This window comes from Pan paniscus, chromosome 2, assembly GCF_029289425.2.
Source record: "Pan paniscus chromosome 2, NHGRI_mPanPan1-v2.0_pri, whole genome shotgun sequence".
Classification (NCBI taxonomy): domain Eukaryota; kingdom Metazoa; phylum Chordata; class Mammalia; order Primates; family Hominidae; genus Pan; species Pan paniscus.
In genome coordinates this window covers 194,206,507-194,232,050 of record NC_085926.1, presented here as the reverse complement: position 1 = coordinate 194,232,050, position 25,544 = coordinate 194,206,507, and the positions used below count along the sequence as shown (strand labels likewise).

General features: G+C 45.6%; 1 protein-coding gene and 1 non-coding gene across 2 annotated transcripts in view; both read left to right on the top strand.

Moving 5' to 3' along the window:
* The window catches only part of UBXN7 (UBX domain protein 7), an 84,599-nt gene extending 72,423 nt beyond the window's left edge, over positions 1-12,176 (top strand). Inside the window, exon 11 of the mRNA XM_003806418.5 lies at positions 2,918-12,176. Coding sequence (XP_003806466.2) covers positions 2,918-3,079 — 162 coding nt within the window. The 3' untranslated portion in view covers positions 3,080-12,176. The remainder of the gene's footprint in view (positions 1-2,917) is intronic.
* Positions 12,177-18,138: 5,962 nt separating this feature from the next.
* Positions 18,139-18,245, top strand: LOC112439403 (U6 spliceosomal RNA). The gene has a single exon (XR_003027695.1). It is a non-coding gene; the product is annotated as a U6 spliceosomal RNA (small nuclear RNA).
* The last annotated feature ends 7,299 nt before the right edge of the window (positions 18,246-25,544 follow it).

Here is a 25,544-nt window from a genome sequence, read left to right as displayed (position 1 = left end):
CCAGCTAACTTTTGTATTTTTAGTGGAGATGGGGTTTCACCATGTTGGCCAGGCTGGTCTCGAACTCCTGACCTCAGGTGATCCACCCACCTCAGCCTCCGAAAGTGCAGGTGTGAGCCACTGCTCCCGGCCTGTTTTGCTTTGTTATCATTTGTGTGTTCACTGGAGTAGCACTTTTAATTTCCTTCCAGAACTTTCCCTTGCATTCACAGCTTGGCTGTTTGGTGCCAGCGGCCTAGCTTTGTGTCTGTCTCAGCTTTCCACGTGCCTTTCTCACTAAGCTTCATCATTTTTAGCAATTGATTGATTTTGAGGACGGACAACACTTCCTTTCACTTGGGTACTTAGAGGCCTACACTGGTAGGTTATTAATTGGCCTACTTTCAATACTGTCATGTCTCCGGGAATAAGGAGGCCTGAATAGAGGGAGAGAGATGGGAAAACTCCCATTAGGTGGAGCAGTCAGAACATACTTCTTTATTAAGTTTGCGGTCTTGTGTGGGCGTGGTTTGTGGTGCCCAAAAGCAGAATAGTAACATCAAAGGTAACTGCTCACAGTTCATTATAATAGATAAAATAATGAACTGCAAGCATTACCAAAAGGTGACACAGAGACAGGCAGTGAGCACATGCTGTTTGAAAAATGGAGCCAATAGAGGCACTTGACACACAAGGTTGCCGCAGACCTTCAGTAACTTGAAGCACAATGAAACAGGGCGTTGGAAGCATTTTCTCGAAGCAGAGAAGCTAATTCATTGGAGTAAGTTCAGTGAGCTTTGCTTGATAATTCTTTGAAATAGGTGTGGGAGGCCAGGTGCAGTGGCTCACTCCTGTAATCCCAGCACTTTGGGAGGCCAAGGTGAGAGGATCACTTGAGTCCAGGAGTTTGAGACCAGCCTGGGCAACAAAGCGAGACCCTGTCTCTATTTAAAAAAAAAAAGAAAGAAAGAGGTGTTAGATGTTTAGTCTGATCTCTAACTGCAAACTGTGGTGAGTCATCTTGTTGTTGTTGGTTGGTTGGTTGTTTTGAGACAGGGTCGCTCTGTCGCTCAGGCTGGAGTGCAGTGGCCCAATCTCAGCTCACTGCAACCTCTGCCTCCTGGGCTCAAGCGAGCCTCCCACCTCAACCTCCCAGGTAGCTGGGACTACAGGTGTGTGCCACCACACCCAGCTAATTTTTTAAAATTCTTTTTTGTAGAGAAGGGTTCTCACTATGTTACCCAGGCTGGTCTTGAACTCCTGAGCTCAAGTCTCCTCCTGCCCCAGCCTCCCAAAGTGCAGGGATTACAGGTGGGAGCACCCGGTTGTGAATCTTAATTCTAATTAGTTTATTTCCTTCCCAGATTAAATTAGGTAAGCCACATAAGGTATGTTCCAGTGAAGATTTTTCTGTTTCATGCCTGCATGGAATAGAAACCCAACTGAAATGACTACTTCTGGAAAAGGACGACTGGGGTTATTTGAAGAGGATAGTGGTTTTCCAGCAGCTGGAACTGCAAAGTGTTTAAGAACTGTGTCTGTTTTTCTCTATGTTTCTCTTCTGGGGCCTGTAGGTTTTCTCTTGGGATTCTCTGCTTCACACCATTCTCTGCATACTGGTGGCTTTTGTTTATTCCTCAGCTCGCACGTGGTTCATCATGGTGATGCTGCGGGCATTTTCATCTAACACAGCTGATGAGCTTTCTGTGGTTTTTGGTTTGTGTTGTTTTTGTTTTTTTCTTCCTTTTCTTGTAGACACGATCTGGCTCTGCCCAGGCTGGAGTGCTGTGGGGCACGACCTTGGCTCACTGCAACCTCTGCCTCCCAGGCTTAAGCCATTCTCCTCCCACCTTGACCTTCCCGGTAGCTGGGACTACAGGCACACACCACCATGCCCGGCTAGTTTTTATTTTTATTTTTACTTTTTTTGAGACGAAGATTGGCTCTGTTACCCAGGCTGGAGTGCGGTGGCATGATCTTGGCTCACTGCAACCTCAGCCTCCCAGGTTCAAGCAATTCTGCCTCAGCCTCCCAAGTAGTTGGGATTACAGGTGCGCACCACCATGCCCAGCTAATTTTTTTGTATTTTTAGTAGAGACGGGATTTCACCATGTTGGCCAGACTGGTCTCGAACTTCTGACCTCAGGTGAGCCACCATGCCTGGCCCATATTTTTTGATGAGATGGGATTTTGCCATGTTGCCCCAGCTGGTCTCCAACTCCTGTGCTCAAGCTGTCCCCCTCCTTGGCCTCCCAAAGTGCAGGGATTACAGGTGTGAGCAACTGTGCCCCGACACCCTCTGTTTTTAACTGCTGGAAACAGAATCTTGAGTCTGACTAGCTTAGCTTAGCTTAGCCTGTGAATGAATCCCTTGGGTCAGGCATTGCTGGCCGTTTGCTGTGGCTGGAGATAATTAGGCTGATTCTTGAAGACTGTGTTACTGAAATGCAAGCAGTGTTGAAGTTTGATGGGAAGCAGAGAGGGAGATGTTGGAGAAACCTGCAAAAGATGGGAATGGTCCAGTTTCTGAGAAGGCAGGAAGAGATTCAGTGCACAGGTGGCAAGATTGGGTGTAGGCAGAATGAAGGACATATCTTCCTTGATAAAAGGAAGAAAGGAAAACGGATAAAATGTTTTAAAATGAGAAAATAATTTAATTTGATAAATAGTGACTGGGTATATTTATTGGGGAGCCAAATAATAACTGTGTATTTCAGTATCACTTAATGGCTGTAAGTAATTGGGGTCAGATTTATCTCCCCGTCCAAAGGTTTATATTGGCCCTTCCCCAAGGGCAAGCTTTGGTTATATGAAAGAAGAACTTACATTTAATAGCTGATCTAATATGATTAAAAAGAGAATGTTTTCTATTTAATTCACTAATATGCTCTTTCCTCTTTTTCCGTCTAATGGCTTTGTCTTTCTCTTGTTTTTATAGGCTTTGGTGAAGCACGTCCAGTCTAAAGGATACCCAAATGAACGTTTTGAACTTCTCACCAACTTTCCTCGAAGGAAATTATCTCATCTGGACTATGATATTACATTGCAAGAGGCAGGCCTTTGTCCTCAAGAGACTGTCTTTGTACAGGAAAGAAATTAACACCATGGCTTGACCTCTCTCAGCTTACCCCTTTTTTCCCTTTTCCTGTGAGATACCATGTCACTAAGTATGCATTTTGGCTCATAGGACCACAGAGCCAAAGTTGGGCAAGCAAGTCACCTTCCTTCTCTTATTTCTTGATCTCTCCTGTAATCAGTCTCTTTCTCCCCCTTTGTTTCTTTCTCCTCTTCTGTTTTCTCTCTCGCCACTCCGTACCCTTCCGCCTCCCCCCTCCCCCCACACTTTTCTTTCTTACCTAATCTGGTGACCAAACTGAAGTGTAAGGATAAGACCTCTCCTAGTACTAGCAGCAGGAATTGTGTGTTCCAGTAAGTGGTCTCTTGCACGGCACTTTTTTGGGATCAAATGTTAACGTTACTCCCCAGACTCTTCGGGCAAAGGAATGGCTAGATTCAGAGTAAGAACAACCCTCCCTTTTTTGTAAGTCCCCGTGTTTAGCAGGGAGAAGAAATTCTCTAACATGGGTTTGGTTTTGTTGTGTTCTTCATGTGGAAATGTCGCTTAACAAAATATCCAGGCTTTTGTTTACGTGGAAAAAGCATCCCTTGTAATGATTGCTCATCATACTTAAAAACCTTTTTCAAAGGATTTTCATGTTCCCAGCTATAAGGACTATTTCCATGACATGTGTTATTGGCAGAATGAGTGTTAAATATGGAGCATATAGCATGGGGTGACTTTCATTGTCCTAACCTGAGACAGTTTTCCTTATTACTCTGTATTGATCCTGCTAGTCCAAGAATGGACATGAAGTGAACCTGTCGTGGTGACTGGGATAGGAAGGTGCTTGCTATTTTTGCCAGCACAGCATATTAGTTCCTTTGGAGCCCTCCATTGTCTGAGTCTGCAGTGATCTGTAGGAAGGCAGCTGGTCAATAATCATGTAGTACAATGGCTTGGAATTGTAACCACTGTGGTTATTGATTGTCCTGTGTTGTTTCAGGCATACTTAGGTATGTCCCTGGGGAAAAAGAAAACCATTCAGCTGAGAGTTGCTAACCATGTTCTTTTGGTTAGAAATAATGGTTCATTTTTTGCCCCTGGTTGGAATAGTCTCTAAAAGGCTCTGGTGACTGAATTGAACATGAGTCTGCATGCTGTTTTCTTTCAAAAGGTATCAAAACGGAAAGCCTCTCTAAGGGGAAGACCTTTCAACTCCAGAAGACAACATTTAGTAAGGAGGATGGCGGAGGTTACTAGTAATTTTCAGATGTCATGGGCTTTTTCTGCCAACAAAACCCAAAATCAAATTAGAGTTGGTGAAAGCTTTCTTCAGTGTTTTTAGAAGAGGCCATCTTGAATCTGTAGAATACCATTTACACATCAACTTCACCCTATGCTCATTTCGTATTTTGAGCTTAAGTGGAGTCCTCTGAAGGGGGGGTAGTCGTGATTCTGGTGGCAAAACTAGAACTTTTAACTTGTAAAATGAAAAATATTAAATGGACCTTTTTGTCAGTTGAGGATTTAGATTGATTCTTTTATCTGAGGAGCGTATGTTCCTCAGATGTTGCGTAGAGACCTTTAGGTTTTCATCTACTTTAAGATTGCTCTCTTGGCAATTAGGGGATTTGGGAAAAGAAGAAAAAAGATGCCATGTGTTGCTAGTACACAGTTATAGGATATGGTTTCTAATGGTTGAATTTTGAGGAACTCTCCCTAAAGAATGAGTTTTGTATCTCCTCAAGGAAATCATGGAAAAATCTGTTTATTCTTCAGTGAGTCCTTTTGAATTAATGTTCTTAAATTTTTTTCTAAGTCTGTGTAAGTGCTTATGTATAAGTATATAATTGTATAAATATTTATAAATATATTTATATAATTACGGTTTCATTTCTACCTTGAGTCAAAGTTCTCTCTTTAGATTGGTGACTGAGTAATACTTACACTTTGGTGTTTTTTCTTAGGTTCTTGAGGCTTACTTAACTAGCAGCTTCTGATTTATTGAGTGAAAGATGGTTTTCATGTTAATTCCTCAGTTGTATCTCTGAAATTGGATAACATACTTGCCGTTTGAAGAATAGAGCTGTATACTGTCAAAGGTGCACTGGAGGGTAAAACATTTGTTGGTAGTAGACAGGCTCAGAAATCCAAAAATTCAGGGAGGGCACAGGGTAAGAAGAGAGGTTTGCTCAGCTTTGTGCTCTGATAGCACCCATCTGTACTCCAGCAAAGTCATAGCTGAAGCCCAAATCGCTCAAACATGTGAAGTCAATCATTTTTCCTATAGGGCTCTGTTTCCTTCTCTTTACCTTCTGGCTTCTCTTGATAAAACAGTTGGGAGAACTGCCAACGTGTTCATCAGTGAGAGGGTGTGGTTCTTTCCGATACGTTCAGCACGTGCATATTCATTTATGAGAAACCAAAGTAACTTCTTCAACTCGGGTTACTGTGGGATGATTAAGTAGATATAAAGTGATTTAAAAGACAGCATGGTACTTTCACCCAGCTTAACATGCAGCTGGGATGTCTACAATACAAGATGTGGTGGGTTTTATTTTATTTTATTTTGAGGCAGGAGTGTAATTATCTTAGGGTTGATATAAAGGCCCATGGGAAGAGTTACGGATTGTACATGGGAAGAGTCCATAAGGAGTATTGCCTTGCTCAAGAATTTAATCCGCTGACAGTATGCTTCTTCCAGTTTGCCTTACTTCCTCTGCAAGTTTCTTTGCTCCTTAGGGCAGAGGTTTTATTGAATAGATTAAATGAGGTCAGTAAGATTAGTTAAAAATAGTCATTCCTTGTGGGTGTTGGACACAGCTTGAAAGGAGTGTTTAAAAAAAAAAAGCTAGGGAGGAAAAGAACAAGAAAGATAGACTTCGAGAGTGATAAGAGAAAAATACAGGGAGATGGAATGGAAACTACCAGGAAGGCCGGGCGCGGTGGCTCATGCCTGTAATCCCAACACTTTGGGAGGCCGAGGTGGGCAGATCACCTGAGGTCAGGAGATCGAGGCCAGCCTGAGCAACATGGTGAAACCCCGTCTCTACTAAAAATACAAAAATTACCTGGGTGTGGTGGCGTGCACCTGTAATCCCAGCTACTCAGAGGCTGAGGCAGGGGAATGGCTTGAACCTGGGAGGCAGAGGTTGCAGTGAGCCGAGATCGCACCATTACACTCCAGCCTGGGCGACAAAGCGACACTCCATCTCAAATTAAAAAAAAAAAAAAAAGAAGAAGAAAACTAGTGGGAAAAAAGTGAGAGGAATACTTTTTTGAAATTGGTATCGGAAGGAACTGGAGAAGAGAACAGTGCCAAATGAGAAAAGAACAGGAAACTTAATACTAATTGGCATGCACCAGATACTTTTGTGTACATTTTCCTCTTCAGTCTCCCTAAGAATCATACAAAATGTATACTTTCTTCCCATGTTAAGAAAACAGGTATAGAGAACTTATTCAGGATGTCATAGCTAGTGAGTGGCAAATCAGAATTGGAATCCAGAGTCCATGCTGTGTTCTCCTTCAGCAAGAGAATCAAGCTACCCAGATGATTCTCTTCTCGTTGTTTGGCTTTGTAAAGTGTCACTTAGTTTTGTTCCCATAAATATAGGGGAAGTAGTTGGGTTAAAGTTGTGGGATTTGCACTATGCCTATACATTTTTATTTATGCCATTATTTTGAGAGGCTGATTATTCTTTTTTAAAATGATGCACTGGTGAAGATGTGAAAGTAAAATTGCCACGTGGCATTATTTGCCAAGAATAAATGAAAAGGGTAAAAAAACAATTTTTTCTTTTTTTAAACATTTTTCAGAAAAGATACAATTATCTTTTTTAATAGGTGAGCGCCACCACACCCAGCTAATTTTTGCATTTTTAGTAGAGACAGGGTTTCACCGTGTTGGCCAGGATGGTCTCGATCTCTTGATCTCGTGTTCCGCCCACCTTGGCCTCCTAAAGTGCTGGGATTACAGGCATGAGCCACTGCGCCCGATCTACAATTCTGTTTTCTGTGTCCCATCCATACCAGATTATTGAACCCTCTGTGTGTATGTTTTTAAATCTTGTATATAATTCTACTTCCTTGACTTACAAGTCAACAATTAGCTATTGAGTTCTTTATAGAAGTTGGAAATATTTTGAAATCTGAGATCTAATTCCTGGCCAGGTGTGGTGGCTCATGCCTGTAATCCCAATATTTTAGGAGGCCGAGGTGGGTGGATCACCTGAGGTTGGGAGTTTGAGATCAGCCTGGCCAACATGGTGAAACCCCATCTCTACTAAAAAATACAAAAATTAGCCAGGCATTGTGGCTGTCTGTAATCCCAGCTAATGGGGAGGCTGAGGCAGAAGAATCTCTTGAACCTGGGAGGCGGAGGTTGCAGTGAGCCGAGATCACACCACTGCACTCCATCCTGGGCAATGGAGCGAGACTCTGTCTCAAAAAATAATAAATAAGATATGATTCCTGCCTGTTTTATCCAGTTAGAGAGACACACTACACATGAAATAATTGGAGAGCATGTAAATGTTTACCTATTAGTTCAAACTTAGAAAAAGGGAAGAATATGTTTTAGTTAGCAAAGTCTTAAACAAGACTGAAGTGGCAAGCACTGTAGCTCGCATTTTCTTTTGACTCACCTTTTTCTTTAGCTCCACCTTTTGTAACTTCTAGATTTGGGGCATGAAGTTCTGCCACTAAGGCATAACCAGTACCCAAGTAGGAAAGGATTATTGATCCCTGGAGTGAAGATTCCTAGCTTGCGGGGATCTCACTATTGATCCCCCGGAGTAAAGATTCCTAGCTCGCCGGAATCGTACTTGCACACTTAGGGAAAATACCAGAGGGAGCCACTAGCAACCGAAAAATGAAGGAAAGATTTAATTTCTCTACCCAGGTACAAATCCAATGCATAGTATAGTATATGTTATATGCAGAAAGGGCACTGGAGGTGTGAGAGCCCTTTGGGTAACAGCTCTGCTAGTTGTTACCTTCACACTTCTCTTTCTTCTTAATCTCTGGTTTCTCGTCTGAAAAATGAGATAATTGGACTAGATTAATAGTTCTCAGCCTTTTCTAGAACAACAAATTAGATTATCTCTGAAGTCCTTTTCCAAAATTTCATGCTTCCAGTCTCTCCCCGTGATTGCATATTATCCCTAGGCTAATTAAAAGTGTGCTGGTTAATCAGTTTCTTTGCTTTTTTTTTCTCTCTTTTTTTTATTCTGTGTTCAGGTATCATTTGACCAACAACTTGCTCTTAATCTTACTGCGATGACTGAAATCTCCAAAGAGGAGAGTATAGTAGTTATAGGTCTAGTAATAATAATCTTGTAAACAATTCATTATTTTTTAAAACTTAATGCTGTGTGCCTAATCAGTGTTGAGTATGACTAAAATGTAAATGAGAACCAAATATGACACTAACGCTGGCACTAAATTTTATTTTTACTTGTGTACTTAAAGTACTTTACTGGCCTGTTGGGAAATTGATTTGTATAAGATTCACACCTGGTTTTGGCAGAAACAGCTTTTTAAAGATACAATTAGGCTGACTTTTAAAAATGTTTTTTATCCCACAGAATGTATCTTTATTATGTCATTCTTACCGTCTCTCTGCCTTTTTTGACCATCATGTAACTACGCAGTAGTAAATCATGGGGTGCAGGCTGATGAATTAGTAGTCTTTGTAAAACTAAAATGTAATGAGCATAGGAAGAGACAGCTCTTCTGGTGAACATGGCAGTTTTCCGGTAATACCAGCCTTGATGAATAGGCTAAAGACAGCTGTGTACTATGGACATTCAACTTCACTGGATTGCCTGGCTTAGCGTTTCAGTTATTGTCTTGCCGTGAAACATGGTGTTGCACTGTACACATTTTAGAATAGTGGCAAGAATGTTCTTTAGAACTGCAGATAACCCAACAGAGAATACCATACCAATAAATCGGTTTCTCCTGTTACATAGAGATTTGGTATTTCAGTGATGGTTATGGTTTTTGACTCACCTGTGTGTCAGTCCTGCTAGAGAGACAGTATAGAATCAAGAATTTCTTGATGCCTTTTTAAAAATAGAGATTATAATGGCCTTGCTAGTTTTCCTGTGAAGTGAACTTACATGGCTGGATTATTGAATGTGACAGACCCTTAATTAGAAATCTTTTAATCCTGCTTTCCATTTTACTTCTCCACCATTTATTTTTAACATTCATTCTCTGAAAATAGTTATGATTTTTAGTGTAATTGGCTATGTTTAAGAAATTCCATTTCAAAGTCTTAATATGTAACAATCTTCATTTTTTATAAAATTGAAGGACATTTTTGAGGCAAACTTACTTTTATAGCTCATTTTCTCTCTAGTTAAGGAGAATTCTCTGGTTTCATATAGAGAATGGCTAGCTCTGTGATACCCCACCCTCTTTGTGGCCTACCAGTTGCTGTTGTGTTGCTTAAAATTGCAGATATTCTCATAAACATGATGATTTTTGGCACAGGCCTTTCTTTGCCATATTGATTTCAAAATAAAGTTGGGCAATCCAATTTGAACTACTTTAATAAACATAATTTAGCATTCCTGTAATGAGAAAGTATTTTCAAAAGATAACCAGATTTATTTCTAGGATTAGAGATGGCAAATACCAATGATAGTATTTTTCCCAAGAGCAATCACAGATTAATCTATAAATATGAGAAGTCGCATTATTGTACTTAATTCTTTGGCAACAAACAGCAAGTTTTTATTGTTTAATTGTATTTCCTCTCTAGAGATCACAATACTCTGGGTATTTTATATCCCTTCTAAAGGTCATTTGGGTTTTCAAATGGGAAGAATAGTCAAGCTAAGCTGGACTAAACCTAAGTAATATTTTATCTCATCAAAAGTTATTAATCTAACTGGGTTAGCATGAGTCATTCATTTTTTAGACATGATAAGTGGGAAACACTTCAAATCATTAGATAAATTCTGACCTGGAATTGAATTCCCCCTTTCTTAAAATCTTTTTAATTTGCTTTTTTCATAGACTCAGTATGGAACTCTTAACTGATAAGGGAGAGATTCTTGATCTGGAACCATTCCCTGCCATTCTCCTTTTTTCTCTCTATCTAGGTAGCTGGTTCCATAGTGCCTGTCACTAGGGTCCATTTCAGTTTGATGACATTAGACCGTTTACACTCAGTTGGATACCTTGCTGTTTGCAGCAACATGATTTTACAGTATGCTTTTCTCAAAGCTTTGCATTCTTAATGGAGATATCAAATGGTGTAATTCCAAATATAAATATGTTTATGACACTAATCATATGCTTTTAATAATAACTTTTTGATAACTTATTGCCCTGTAAGTTAAACCTTACACGGAGTGACTGTTGCCATCAGAAAATCCCCTTTCACCTGCTAGTGAGAGTGAAAGTAGTATGTGGCCTCCACTTTTCAGTTAACGAGTAGCAAGCTTCTAGTAGGGGCTGCTTATCTGACCCATTTGGGGTCTTGGGCCTTGTTACTTTTCTGGGTTCGTCCCTTCAGCTGGAAAGGCTGTTGAAAACACTTGCCAGGAAACAGTAAAGCTGTGAGAGAATCTTCTAGTCTTAGATATAGAGAAATGAGTACCAGTTGATGCTAACACGATACTTAGACTTTGAGGGGCTTCCATCCAAGCTTTGGCATGAATCTGTTAGACACGGTTCTCTTCACTCCTCTGATAATCTTTTTTTCCAGAATTTTTGTTGTTGTTGTTGTTGTTGTTGTTAACAAATTCTAAACATCCAGTGTTACTTTGTTTTGTTTTTGTTTTGTTTTGTTTGTTTTGTTTTGTTTGCTTTGTTTTGTGTTGTGTTGTTTTGTTTGTTTTGTTTTGTTTTGTTGTTTGCCCTTCAGGAAAGTCCTTTTTCGAGTAGGTATTGATTGTTCCCTGGAAACTCTCAGCAGTGTCTGTGCAGGCTCTGTGCGTGCTTTGTATGAGTTCAGTTTGAACAATGCATTTGAAATCACCTGGGATGTCCAGTTCTGGCATGTCTTCATTGATTGTGTTTTTAAACATGTTTCATGTTTCATGTCATTTTCCAAACCTCACTTTACATCTTACTCAGAGAAGTTAATCAAGGAATGAAATTTCTAGGGGGATAGGGATGATGAGGGTGGGTTGGGGGCTTGAGTGAAGTCAACTTGGGGTATTTGCTTTAAAGTGTTTTCTAAAGCAGTTCCTAACAGTATTTAGAGATTCCCTGGGATGTTTGTGGCTCAACTTATTCTGGACAAAGTGTGTGTGGGGGTGGTCTTACTGAGATTTGCATTCTTAATGCAGGACAGGCTCTAAATTTCATCTGTACTCTAAATTTGTGATTGAATCCAAGAAGATAACAGAGACAGTGCTCCTGTTGTAATGTTTCTGGCAAGTGCTCCCTAAAATGCGCATCGAATTCTGTTTTCTGGGCCTTTTCTCCCATGGTGCTAGGAGATACCGTTGATTTCTGCAGCTCTTCTCAGTGGTGGGAAGAAGTCTTTGGGATTGTTGAGCAAGGGGCAGCTGGACCATCCACTAAATTTTTTTGTTCAAGACACATTAGAGACCCTCCTGTATATCTAGTAAGTCATAATAAAGGTGCTTGGGAAAGCCTTAAATTTGAAGACACATGGAGGCGGTAGAAAATTAAACTTGTAAGAGGAGAAAAACATGCCATTAGGTAACGCAGAGCTGTAACTACTGGCTAAGACTCAATGGAACTTCCACTTGCTCTAAAACCAGGGAAATCTTAGATAACTGGGTGTGATCTACCTATAGATCTACCTAGTCTATAGGTAATAATTTCCAGAAGGAGGATCTTGCTGTCAGTTGGGGATCCTCTGGTTTGGTCTGTACCAAATTGTGAATACTCTTGCTGTGTTGTACCCAGTTGCTTTATATTAATACTGCAACTTGAAACGGGGAGGGTGGGGGGGACAACGGGGTGGGGGAGGGAAGGGAGTGGGACGATAAGTCTTTTGAAGACATCAGCTCACTGTGCTGAGAGAGGGACCAAACTCAAGGAAACCTCTGATCTATACATTCAACTGCTGCATTTTTTTATAAATACATGTAAATGTCCTGTTGTAATATTTGATCTTGGAAATAAAAACAAAAACTTTTCAGTATTAGTTTTTTTTGTGTTGTTGTTTTTACAAGATAAGACTCTGGATATTACTTTCAGTAATACAATTGAGATTCCAAAAGCTTGCCCCCTCACGTTCTCATTTAGGTCAGTTACTATTGATTGACAAAGGTTACTTTGTAGTCCCGTTGTTATGTGTAACGTTTGCTAGCCTTTTTTCTGCTCTTTGTGGTATGCCAAACATGTATGGTAAACACTCTGTAAATATTAGTCCAGTTGTTACGGAAACATTGGGTAAGCTAGGCTTGTTAGGTAAGTATGATTCTGTGTTTGACATACTTGGGTGAATATTCAAGTGTCTGTTCTTTCAGACCAGCAGTAATTACTAATGGCTAATTAACGACTTAGCTTAATTGAAGGAAAGATAATTACTAAATTAATGGGCAAAAAGATACGATTATATGGTAGGACAGAAATTGTTATTGCTGCTGGATGCAGTGGCTCATGCATGTAATCCCAGCCCTTTGGGAGGCTGAGATGGGCGGATCACCTGAGGTCAGGAGTTCGAGACCAGCCTGGCCAACATGGTGAAACCCCGTCTCTACTAAAAATACAAACATTAGCTGGGTGTGGTGGCGGCCGCCTGTAATCCCAGCTACTTGGGAGGCTGAGACAGGAGAATCGCTTGAACCCAGGAGGCAGAGGTTGCAGTGAGCCGAGATCGTGCCACTGCACTGCAGCCTGGGCGACAAGAGTGAAACTCTGTCTCAAAAAAAAAAAAAAAAAAAAAAAAGCCGGGCGTGGTGGCAGTGCCTATAATCCCATCTACTCGGGAGGCTGAGGCAGGAGACTTGCTTGAACCTGGGAAGTGGAGGGTGCAGTGAGCCGAGATAGCATCCAGCCTGGGTGACAGAGTGACTCCATCTCAAAAAAAAAAAAAAAAAAAAAAATGGGATTGCTGCTTAGCTCACAGTTCTACAGTGATGGGTTTGTGCCCCCCCTTTTCTTGTGGAACCATTTCTCATCCCCATGCTCCAGCCTCATGTGCCAAATAATAGGGATGTATGTGATGGGGAGCAAAACAGATACAGCCTCTGCCCTCAAGGAACTTACTTTCTAGTTGGAAACACAGACGATAAACATACATGGAAAAACAGATTTGATTCTAATAGAATGAAAAAAAAAAAAATAGAAAAGGAGCCAGTAGAGAATTCTTTATTTTTTAAATTTTGAGACAGAGTCTCGCTCTGTTGCCCAGGCTGGAGTGCAGTGGTTTGATCACAGCTCACTGGAAGCTCCGCCTCCCGGGTTCAAGCAATTCTCCTGCCTCAGCCTCCCGAGTAGCTGGGACTACAGGTGCCCGCCACCATGCCCGGCTAATTTTTGTGTTTTTAGTAGAGACGGGGTTTCACCATGTTGGTCAGGCTGGTCTCGAATTCCTGACCTCAAGTGATTCACCTGCCTCGGCCTCCCACAGTGCTGGGATCACAGATGTGAGCCACTGCGCCCTGCCTGGTGTTTCTTCTCACTGCCCGCACCTCCTTGGTTGGGTCTTTATGGTGGTGATCCCCAGGACCTGGCCCTCTAACTCTCCCTCCGTGATCTCATTCTGATAGTACCAACTGCCATGTATAATGCCAATGATTTCTCACATCTCCAGCTCCAGCCCGTCTCTCCTCCAAGCTTCAGACTCACATGTCCGACTTTTTACACTGCGCCTACAGTTGGAAGTGTCACACTTACATCTAAAATGACGCCTCCCCACCCAGACCTGCAGTGACACCACTACCTGTGAACCTGCGAGAAACTTAAGTCATTTTCTTTTGCTTATTCCCCCATCTCCAATCCAACAGCAAGTCCTTTAACTTCTGCCTCCAAAATGCATAAGATGTAACCCTACTTTTCAGTCTATTGCCATTACTCTGGTCCAAGTGACCTGCTTTTTATCGTGACCACTGCAGTAGTCTCTGCTCTTACTCTGTTCCGACCCATTCTCCGCCTACTGGCTTCTTCCACTCAGAATGTCCAAGCTCCTTGCTTCATGCCACCCCCTTTGCCACCTGCCTGCCAGCTGACTGGCCTGCTCTCAAACCCCAACATCAAACACCTTCCTGCTCCACAGCCGAGGCATTTCTCCTGCTTGAGTTCTCCTCGTCTTAGCACAGATCACTTTCTTTTATCCTTTAGGTCTCAGCCTAAAAGTAAACTCCACAACGTTCTATTTAAAGGAGAAATCTCAGCCGGGCACAGTGGCTCACGCCTATAATCCCAGCACCTTGGGAGGCCAAGGTGGGCAGATCACTGGAGCTCAGGAGTTCTAGACCAGCCCGGCCAACATGGTGAAACCCCGCCTCTACTAAAAACACAAAAATTAGCCGGGTGTGGTGGCACGGTTGCTTGTAATTCCAGGTACTCGGGAGGCTGAGGCAGGAGAATTGCTTGAACCCGGGAGGTGGAGGTTGCTGTGAGCCAAGATGGTGACACTGGACTCCAGACTCCAGCCTGAGGGACAAGAGCAAAACTCTGTCTCAAAAAAAAAAAAAACAAAACAAAAAAAACAAAACCACACCAGAGTGGGGTGTCAAGGGAGCCAAGAGTAAGAATGTTCAAGAAGGATCCTGTGGCTAACTATGTCTAGAGTCAAGTAAAGAGGACAGTGTAGCGTTCATCAGAGACACGAAATCACTGGAGACCAAGAACAGTTTCAGTGCAATGTTGGAGGCAGAAATCTACTTTGGGCGGGTGGAAGTTGACGATATTTACATACTAATGAGAAAACCCTAACTTCCTCTTCAGTGGTCTGGTATGAAAGGCAGCTCTTTCAATATCTTCCCTTTTTTTCTCCCTCCAATTAAGGGAATGTGCTCTCTTGTCAGCTTTCAGTTGAGTTTGGAGCCCACCCACAGGAGGCTGATGAGTCCTGTCGCTCTTATCTGGGGAACACTAGAAAACAGCTGGCCTGGTTGGCTGGCTGTATCATCTCTTCCTTCTGCCAGTGAATTCTATTTCATCAACTTCCTCTATTTCTTGCTCAAATACCACCTCCAGATCCCACAATATACCCCAGAATGGAACATCTGTCTAGCCTGTTCTCCTAAGTATTTTTTGTTTTTTGTTTTTGAGACGAGTCTCACTGTCTCCCAGGCTGGAGTGCAGTGGTGCGAGCTCGGCTCACTGCAACCTCCGCCTCCCGGGTTCAAGCGATTCTCCTGCTTCAGCCTCCCGAGTAGCTGGGACAACAGGCGCCCGCCACCACGCCGGGCTAATTTTTTGTATTTTTAGTAGAGACGGGGTTTCACCGTGTTAGCCAGGAGGGTCTCGATCTCCTGACCTCGTGATCCGCCCGCCTCGGCCTCCCAAAGTGCTGGGATTACAGGCGTGAGCCACCGCGCCAGGATTTTTTTGTTTGTTTTTGTTTTTTGTTTTAAACAGAGTCTCACTCTGTTGCCGAGACTGGAGTGCAGTGGCGCGATCTCGGCTCACTGCAACCTCTGCCTCTCGTACTCAAGCAGTCCTCCCACCTCAGCCTCCCCAGTAGCTGGGACTACAGTTGTGCACACCACGCCCAGCTAATTTTTGTATCTTTAGTAAAGACGGTTTCACCATGTTGGTCATGCTGGTCTCAAATTCCTGGCCTTGAAACCGCCTTTGCAAAATGGTGACAGACAGTGAAAGAGATCCAACTTAACCGACTCCATCTTGCATCTAACCGCCAAGCTGTTCATTCCTGGGCGTAGGCTGAACTAACTTTGGGAGAAACTTTGTTTATAATTTATAGTTTAAGCAAAGACAGTAACAGCCCTTTCCCAAAGCAGACCTCCTTCTTGCCGGGGGACTAGACTAACATTAGTCACAAGATTAGAAATTATGGTTTAGGAGCCATGCAGCTGGAGGCTACAAGATTCTGACCCGCCCTACACTGCTCCTAAGATCAGCGCTTGAGATATTTTGCAGACCCTGCACTTGATGGATCAGCTGGCACCACCCAGATGGATAAACTGGCTCATCTGATCTTGTGGCCCCGACCCAGGAACTGACTCAGCACAAGAAGACAGCTGACTCCCTGTGATTTCATCCCTGACCAATCAGCACTCCCGGCTCACTGGCTCTCCACACCCACCAAGCTGTCCTTAAAAACTCTGCTCCCCGAATGCTGGGAGAGACTGATTTGAGTAATAATAAAACTCCGGTCTCCCGCACAGCCGGCTGTGTGTGAACTACTCTTTCTCTATGGCAATTCCCCTGTCATGATGAATCGGCTCTGTCTAGGCAGCGGGCAAGTGAACCCCTTGGGCGGTTACAGCCTCAAGTGATCCACCGGCCTCTGCCTCCCGAAGTGCTGGGATTACAGGTGTGGGTCACTGGCACCTGGCCGTCTCCCAAATCTTTCAGCCTCAGGAAGCCTTTTGTGGCATGACTGATTTTCTCAGCCCAGGCCCTGTTCGTCATTTATGTCCTCAGACTCCCATTTGCTCCTCCCTAGGAGCATCACCGACAAAGCAACAGCAAGTAGCTCCATCTCCAGTAGAGCCACACTCCGCGGTTATTAACACGTCTGCAAAAAGGTGAAGCTTTAGTGCTTTCATGGCAGCGACCATGCTGTGTTGCCCTAGGAGGCTCGCCACGTGGAAATGAAGAGATAGTCCCAACGCTAGCCTTAGTAGACCCGTTTATCTCAAGTACATGATTTCTTAAAGAAGTGTCTTGTTCAGCCGGGCGCGGTGGCTCACGCCTGTAATCCCAGCACTTTGGGAGGCCGAGGCGGGCGGATCACGAGGTCAGGGGATCGAGACCATCCTGGCTAAAACGATGAAACCCCGTCTCTACTAAAAATACCAAAAAAAATTAGCCGGGCGTGGTGTCAGGCGCCTGTAGTCCCAGCTACCTGGGAGGCTGAGGCAGGAGAATGGCGTGAACCCGGGAGGCGGAGCTTGCAGTGAGCCGAGATCGCGCCACGCACTCCAGCCTGGGCGACAGAGTGAGACTCCGTCTCAAAAAAAAAAAAAGAAAGAAGTGTCTTGTCCATAAGATAATCATTGAATTAATCATCACAAGTTTACCCGAAGGAGCAAAAACCCACAGCTGCCATCACCAGCCCCACACTAAGTTTGACACTTTAAGGGATTAAAAACAAATTCCAGCACTTTCCTTTGTCCCACAAGCAACATTTTAATGATATCTACATAAGCCATAGGGTTGGACATGGAGATATCATCTAAAAATCTGAGTGCTAGGCCAGGCGTGGTGGCTCACGCCTGTAATCCTAGCACTTTGGGAGGCCGAGGAAGGCGGAACACAAGGTCAGGAGTTCGAGAGCAGCCTGGCCAACATAGTGAAACCCTGTCTCTACTAAAAATTAAAAAATTAAAAAATTAAATTAGCTGGGTGTGGCAGTGTGCGCCTGTAATCCCAGCTACTGGGGAGGCTGAGGGAGGAGAATCGAGTGAATCCAGGAGGCAGAGGTTTCAGTGAGCCAAGACTGTGCCACTGCACTCCAGCCCAGGTGACAGTACGAGACCCCATATCGAGAGAAAAAAAAAATCTGAGTGATATACGGCAATCAGCCATTCAGTTATTCTGATTGCCTAAATATGAGATGTTCTAACAGACACTGCATGTGAAATCTCTTTTGCTGGCCAGGTGCAGTGGATCACGCCTGTAATCCCAGCACTTTGGTAGGCCAAGGCGGGTGCATCACTTGAGGTCAGGAGTTCGAGACCAGCCTGGCCAACATGGCAAAACCCCGTCTCTACTAAAAATACAAAAATTAGCCAGGCATGGTGGTGGGCACCTGTAATCCCAGCTACTCAGGAGGCTGAGGCAGGAGAATCACTTAGAACCTGGGGGTGGAGGTTGCAGTGAGCCAAGATTGTGCCACTGCACTCCAGCCTGGGCAATAGAGCAAGATCCTGTCTCAAAAAAAAAAAAAAAAAAAAAAAAAAAAAAAAAAAAACAGAAATTCTTACATAGAAAGCAGCTCATAAACAGTTTAGAAGACTTAAACTGTGCTTGCTTTGGCAACACATATACTAAAATTGGGACAATGCAGATTAGTTTAACGTGGTTCCCGTGCAAGGATGACACGAAAATTAATGAAGAGTTCCAATTTTATTTTTAAAAATGGAACTGTGATAGCCAGTCATAACGATCCCTTCTCATGTATGTGCATCAGGGGTTTCCTCAGTAATCGTTTGTTTTCATCACTGGAAGTAAAATCTCTGTGCAGAGACTGTGTTGCATGAATTATGCATTGCATGAATTAATTCATTCATCAAGTCATTCTTGAGCTTCTACCATGTTCCAAGCTCTGTGTGAGGCTCAGAATATACAGAGCAGAGTAAGAGTAAGTCCCTGCCTGCAAGGACCTCACAGCGGTGGAGTAAGAAGTGAGTCACACTCCAGTGGGAAGTGGGCAAAGATTTCCTAAGCAGACACAAAAATATTGACCGTAAAAGAAGATGCATAAATGGAGCTTAATTAAAATCAGTACTTTCTCTTCAAGTAAGGCTAGGCGGGGTGGCTCACGCCTGTAATCCCAGCACTTTGGGAAGCCGAGGCGGGTGGATCACGAGGTCAGGAAATTGAGACCATCCTGGCCAACATGGTGAAACCCTGTCTCTACTAAAAATACAAAAATTAGCTGAGCGTGGCAGCCCATGCCTGTAATCCCAGCTATTCGGCAGGCTGAGGCAGGAGAATAAATTCACAATAAATTTACCTGATAAAGGTCTCATACCTGGAATTATAATGAACCAGAAAACAGAAAAAAAGATAACCCATAACAAATGGGCAAAAACCATGGACGGGAACTTCTCAAAGAGGATCTTCAAATGGCTAATACGTATATGAAAAGGTGCTTACTCATCAAGGAGATGCAAATTCAAACACAAGGAGATTACACTAAACACCCACCACAATGCCTAAAATTAAAAATGTTTGTGAGAATGTGTAGAAACTGGAACTGTCACACACTGCTGGTGGGTGTGTAAATTAGGACTACTTTCGGAATCTGTTTGGCAATATCTGCCAAAATTAAATATTCACCTGCCCTATGATAGCAATCCTACTCCTAAGAATATTCCCTGGAAAAATTAATGCATAGTTCCTTCAAAAGACATGCAGAAGAATATTCATAGCAGCATTATTTATAACAGGCAAAAGTTGAAAATATAAATGTCCATTAAGAGTAGAAAAAGTTGTAATATCCAATGTAATAATACTCAGCAATAAAAGAAGAATAAATTACATGATGGATGAATCTTACATATAGAATATTGAGTGAAGAAAGCCACACACAAAAGCCATACTGGGCTGGGTGCGGTGGCGCACGCTTGTAATCCAGCACTTTGGGAGGCTGAGGCAGGAGGATCACTTGAGCCTAGGAGTTGGAGACCAGACTGGGCTACATGGCGAGACCCCATCTGTACACGAAATTAAAAAATCAGCTGGCGTGGTGGCGCTTGCCTGTGGTCCCAGCTACTCAGGAGGCTGAAGTGTGAGGATCACTTGAGCCTGTGAAGGCAAAAGGCTGCAGTGAGTCATGATTGTGCCACTGCACTCCCGCCTGGATGACACAGCAAAACCACCCTTTTTTTTTTAAAAAAAAAAGAAAACTATTTGATTCCATTTATGTGAAATTCAAGAACAACTAAAACCTAATCGATTATTATAAGAGCCAAAATGAAAGTTAACACTGGGGACAAGGGATACGAATGACAGGCGACACAATGAAACCTCTGGGGATTTGGAATGTCCTGTATCTTGATTTCTGTGCTGGTTCACCAGGGTATACATGTAAAAATTCATCAGATTTTAACATTAAGATTTGTGCACTTTAGGCTGGGCGTGCTGGCTCACACCTGTAATCCCAGCACTTTGGGAGGCGGAGGCGGGTGGATCGCCTGAGGTCGGGAGTTTGAGACCAGCCTGACCAACATGGAGAAACGGTGTTTCTCCTAAAAATACAAAATTAGCCAGGCGTGGTGGCACGTGCCTGTAATCCCAGCTACTCGGGAGGCTGAGGCAGGAGAATTGCTTGAAGCCAGGAGGCAGAGGTTGCAGTGAGCTGAGATTGTGCCACTGCACTCCAGCCTGGGAACAAGAGTGAAACTCCGTCTCAAAAAAAAAAAAAGAAAAGATTTGTGCACTTTACTGTATATATTATCTAGATGTTTAAAATGCAATGGGAGCATAGAGAAAGAAGTACCTAACTCGGAGTAAAGAAATCCTGGCAGACTTCACTGGGAATGTTTGAACTGAATCTTGAATAGGAGCTTGTCCATAGAGGGTCACGGATCTCCCACACAGAGAGCACCACAAAATCCTCAGCAATTTGGTGAGAGTATGGTACAAGATGATAGTGGCCTGGGGCTTGAACAAAACAAGAGGCTGAGTGCGGTGGCTCACACCTGTAATCTCAGCACTTTGGGAGGCTGAGGCGAACACCTGAGGTCAGCAGTTCGAGACCAGCCTGGCCAAAATGGCAAAACCCCGTCTCTATTAAAAATACAAAGATTAGCCGGGCATGGTGGCAGGTGCCTGTAATCCCAGCTACTCAGGAGGCTGAGGTGGGAGGATTGCTTGAGTGTGGGAGGCGGAGGTTGCAGTGAGCCGAGATCATGCCACTGCACTCCAGCCTGGGTGACAGAGTGAGACCCTGTCTCAAAAAAAAAAAAAAAAAAAAAGTTAGACGTCTAGTACAGGAACCATGCAACACATCGAGTCAGCCAAGGGCAAGGTAAGGAGAGTGATGGGGAAAAAGGGGTGGCTGCCCTGCTCGGTGCTGTTCTGCCAAAGAGCCGAAATTCTTCGCGGGGTGGCAGATGAGGACAGGAACAGCTGGGGTGTGGCAAGTGTTGCTGCCTGGGGAGAGCGGAGGGTGAGGTGTTTCTCACGGGTGCATCCAGTGACTCATCAGGACAGCGGAGCTCATGAGGCCATGTCTCCCGTTTCCTGCCTTAGAATCACATGAAAATGAGCAGAGGGTGGGTCATCAGGACAGGGCTCTCCGGGGAGCGGAAGCGCCTTCAATGCAGGCCTGTGGGCAGGGGCGTGGGGGCGCACACACACACACGCCTGGGTGACCTCTACGTATATACAGAGCCTCCCTGGCCCTCCTGGAAAGAGTCCTGGAAAGACAACCTTCAGGTCCAGCCCTGGAGCTGCAGGAGTGGAGCCCCACTCTGAAGACGCAGCCTTTCTCCAGGTTCTGTCTCTCCCATTCTGATTCTTGACACCAGATGCAGGTAAGCAGAGATGAAAGGGTGAGGTGACGGCCAGGGAACAGCCTAGCCTCACAGATGAGAGTGCACGCTTCAACTCCAGTGAGCCTGGCTCTGCAGCTTGGCGTCTGTGTGACTTTGCGCCATTCACTTACCTTCTCCTGTTGCCTCAGTCTGTCAACTTCTGGCCTTTGCACCTAGTATCTCTTCCTGCCTAGTATCTCATTGTCCATCAAGTTTGGGCATGGGCAGCCCTTCCTCCGGGAAGCTTCGTTTTGCTTCTGCCAGATAGGATTAGGTTCCTCCATGTGCTTCCATGACACCTTAAGTTGGATGCCCCTGCCTGGTACTTACTGTTACCAGCTGTGAATCCAGCGAGTCTGCAGCAAACTCAATCCTTGCCTTCTCGGGGGAGAGATTCGGCTGAGGGGCAGAAGTGGGTTTAAGGCAGAGGGAGAGGCTGAAGCAAGTTTTAGAGCAGGAGTGAAGATTTATTAAAAAGTTTTTGAGCAGGAATGAAAGGAAGTAAAGTACACTTGGAAAAGGGCCAAGTGCGTGACTTCAGACACCCAAGTGTGCTCTTAGACCCTTGACTTGGGCCTGCCTGCCGCACAGGCACTTGGGAGGGGCCGCATGCGCAGTGTGTTTACTGAAGTCGTGCGCATGCTCACTTGAGGCGTTTTTCCCTTACCCGCGGAGCAGCACTAGAGGAAGGTCACACACACCAGCTAAACTCCGCCATTTTGCTTCTTAGTGTAGATGATTGAGCCCACTCGCCCAATTCCTGAGCTCTTATCAGGAAGCTGCTGATCACCAAGTTCAGGTATTTTCTATCTATTGGGAGACTGTCTTTCCCAATGCTGGCTGTGACCAATATTATTTTAGAAAGACAGCGTAACAACTGCCTGGCCATCACCTGATAGTCACCTGACATTACTGGGGTAGAGGCCCTCTCCCGTCCTGCTCGTGTCTGCTCTATTTCTTACCACACTTCAAGAGTTTTCTGGGCTGGGCGCTGTGGCTCACACCTGTAATCCCAGCACTTTAGGAGGCCAAGGTAGGTGAATCACCTGAGGTCAGGAGTTCAAGACCAGCATGGCTAACCTTGGAGAAACCCCATCTCTACTAAAAATACAAAATTAGCCGGGCGTAGTGGTGTGCACCTGTAATCCCAGCTACTCAGGTGTCTGAGGCAGGAGAATCACTTGAACCCAGGAGGCGGAGGTAGCAGTGAGCTGAGGCCGCACCATTGCACTCCAGCCTGGGCAACAAGAGTGAAACTCTGTCTCAAAAAAAAACAAAAACAAAAACAAAAAAAGCCAGACTTTTCTGATGGGAACGTTTTCTGTAGAAGAGATCGTCAGGGGGGTTGATGTTGCTGAAGTGTGTAGACGGTGCTTTCTCAGAGGTGCCGTGATTTGAAGGCACTAAATGCATTCCTGCACAACGGCGTCTCCTGGCCCCATGATCTAGAGCACCCGCTTGAAAGGCCAACCACACACCCATCTTTCCTTGGGCCCCCGTCAGACATCTGGGTGGGCAGTGGATTAAAGTTGTGAGTTGTTAACACCCTGGGTGGTTAATTTGCCTCAACACAGAATTACACACTGCAAGCCCCGCACAGCACGATGGGACCGTCTCGGAGGGAGGATGTGCAGACATGCAGGGACATCGCAGCAGTGTGGGCAGGCTGTGAGGGGGGCCGTTCTCCACAGGCGCCCTGCTCCCAGGAGCAGGACAGGTTCCTTGCTGTGACTGAGGAGTCCGGTGGCCTGTCTGCCAGAGGGTTGATGGGGGAAGAGACACCCCATCCCTCCCGATTCCTGACCCCACCCTGCCCCAGGACCCTTGGGCCCCCGGGGTAAGAGTCACTGTTGCTTCATATCCTACGCCCACCCTCTCAGGGCACCCCACCTCTCTCCTACCCCCACCCTCCCAGGGCACCCCTCCGCTCTCCTACCCCCACCCTCCCAGGGCACCCCTCCTCTTTCCTACAGCCCCTCCCCGTGCACCCCTGCCGTGTCCTGCCCTCACCCTCCCCATGCACCCCTTCCCTCTCCTAGCTCCCCCCTCCCCATGCACCCTTCCCCTCTCCTACCCACACCCTCCCAGTGTCCCCCTCCCCTCTCCTACCCCCACCCTCCCAGTGCACCCCTCCTCTTTCCTACACCCCCTCCCCGTGCACCCCTGTCCTCTCCTGCCCCCACCCTCCCCATGCACCCCTCCCCTCTCCTACCCACACCCTCACAGTGCCCCCCTCCCCTCTCCTACCCCCACCATCCCAGGGCACCCCTCCCCTCTCCTGCCCCCACCCTCCCCATGCACCCCTCCCCTCTCCTACCCACACCCTCACAGTGCCCCCCTCCCCTCTCCTACCCCCACCATCCCAGGGCACCCCTCCCCTCTCCTACCCCCACCCTCCTAGTGCCCCCCTCCCCTCTCCTACCCACATGGTCCCAGTGCACCCCTCCCTTCTCCTACCCACACCCTCCCCGTGCACCCCTCCCCTCTCCTACCCACACCCTCCCTGTGCACCCCTACCCTCTCCTACCCCCACCCTACCAGGGCACCCCTCCCCTCTCCTACCCACACCCTCCCCGAGCACCCCTCCCCTCTCCTACCCACACCCTCCTAGTGCACCCCTCCCCTCTCCTACCCACACCCTCACAGTGCCCCCCTCCCCTCTCCTACCCACACCCTCACAGTGCCCCCCTCCCCTCTCCTACCCACACCCTCCCAGGGCACCCCTCCCCTCTCCTACCCACACCCTCCCAGTGCACCCCTCCCCTCTCCTAACCCCACCCTCCCAGTGCACCCCTCCCTTCTCCTAACCCCACCCTCCTAGTGCACCCCTCCCCTCTCCTACCCCCAACCTCCCAGGGCACTTCTCCTCTCTCCTACCCCCACCCTCCCAGTGCACCCCTCCTCTTTCCTACAACCCCTCCCCAAGCACCCCTGCCCTCTCCTGCCCCCACCCTCCCCATGCACCCCTCCCCTCTGCTACCTCCACCCTCCCCGTGCATCCCTCCCCTCTCCTACCCCCACTCTCCCTGTGCACCCCTCCCCTGTCCTCTGGCCACCCTCCCAGGGCACCTCTCCCCTCTCCTACCCCCACCCTCCCAGAGCACCTCTCCCCTCTCCAACCCCCACCTTCTCAGGGCATCCCTTCCCTCTCCTACACCCACCCTCCCAGGGCACCCTTCCTCTCTCCTAACCCTACCCTCCTAGTGCACCCCTCCCCTTGTCTTCTTTACCATAAGCTACAGTCTGGCCGGGCTTGGTGGCTCATACCTGTAATTCCAGCACTTTGGGAAACCGAGGCAGGAGGATCACTTGAGACCAGGAGTTCAAGACCAGCCTGGCCAACATGGTGAAACCCTGTCTTTACTAAAAATACAAAAATTAGCCGGGCATGGTGGTGTGCAGCTGTAGTCCCAGCTACTGGGGAGTCTGAGGCAGAACAATCGCTTGAACCGGGGAGGCGGAGGTTGCAGTGAGCTGAGATCGCGCCATTGCACTCCAGCCTGAGCGACAGAGTGAGACTCTGTCTCAAGAAAAAAAAAAATTATTTATCCTGGATCGGGTCTGTTTCTGAGCTCCATCCAGCCTGGGAGACAGAGCAAGACTCCATCTCAAAAAAAAAAAGAAAAAGAAAAGAAAAGCTACAGTCTTGAAAAATGGAAAACACCCGACTAACCAAGTTTCTAAAACAATTCTGAGTTCCTAAGTCGTAAAACTGTTTTTAAAAGGATATGTTGAAGATGAAATATAGGGTAGTAGTTCCTAGGAAGGAATCCAGAAAGAAGGCAGGATTGGAGAGGGCACACCTGAGTGTCAGTGATGTGATGGGTAATGACGTATGTTTGACATTGGTTGTGTTTACATGGGTGTTAATTATCTCACACAAGTTACAAATCTATTTTACACATTATGTTTAATTCTTTTTTAATGCAATTTTTTTTTTTGAGATGGAGTCTCGATCTGTGGTCCAGGCTGGAGTGCAGTGGTGCGATCTTGGCTCACTGCAACCTCTGCCTCCCAGGTTCAAGTGATTCTTCTGCCTCAGCCTCCTGAGTAGCTGGGATTACAGGCGCACACCACCATTCCCAGCTAAGTTTTGTATTTTTAGTAGAGATGAGGTTTCGCCAGGTTGGCCAGGCTGTCTTGAACTCCTGACCTCAAGTGATCCA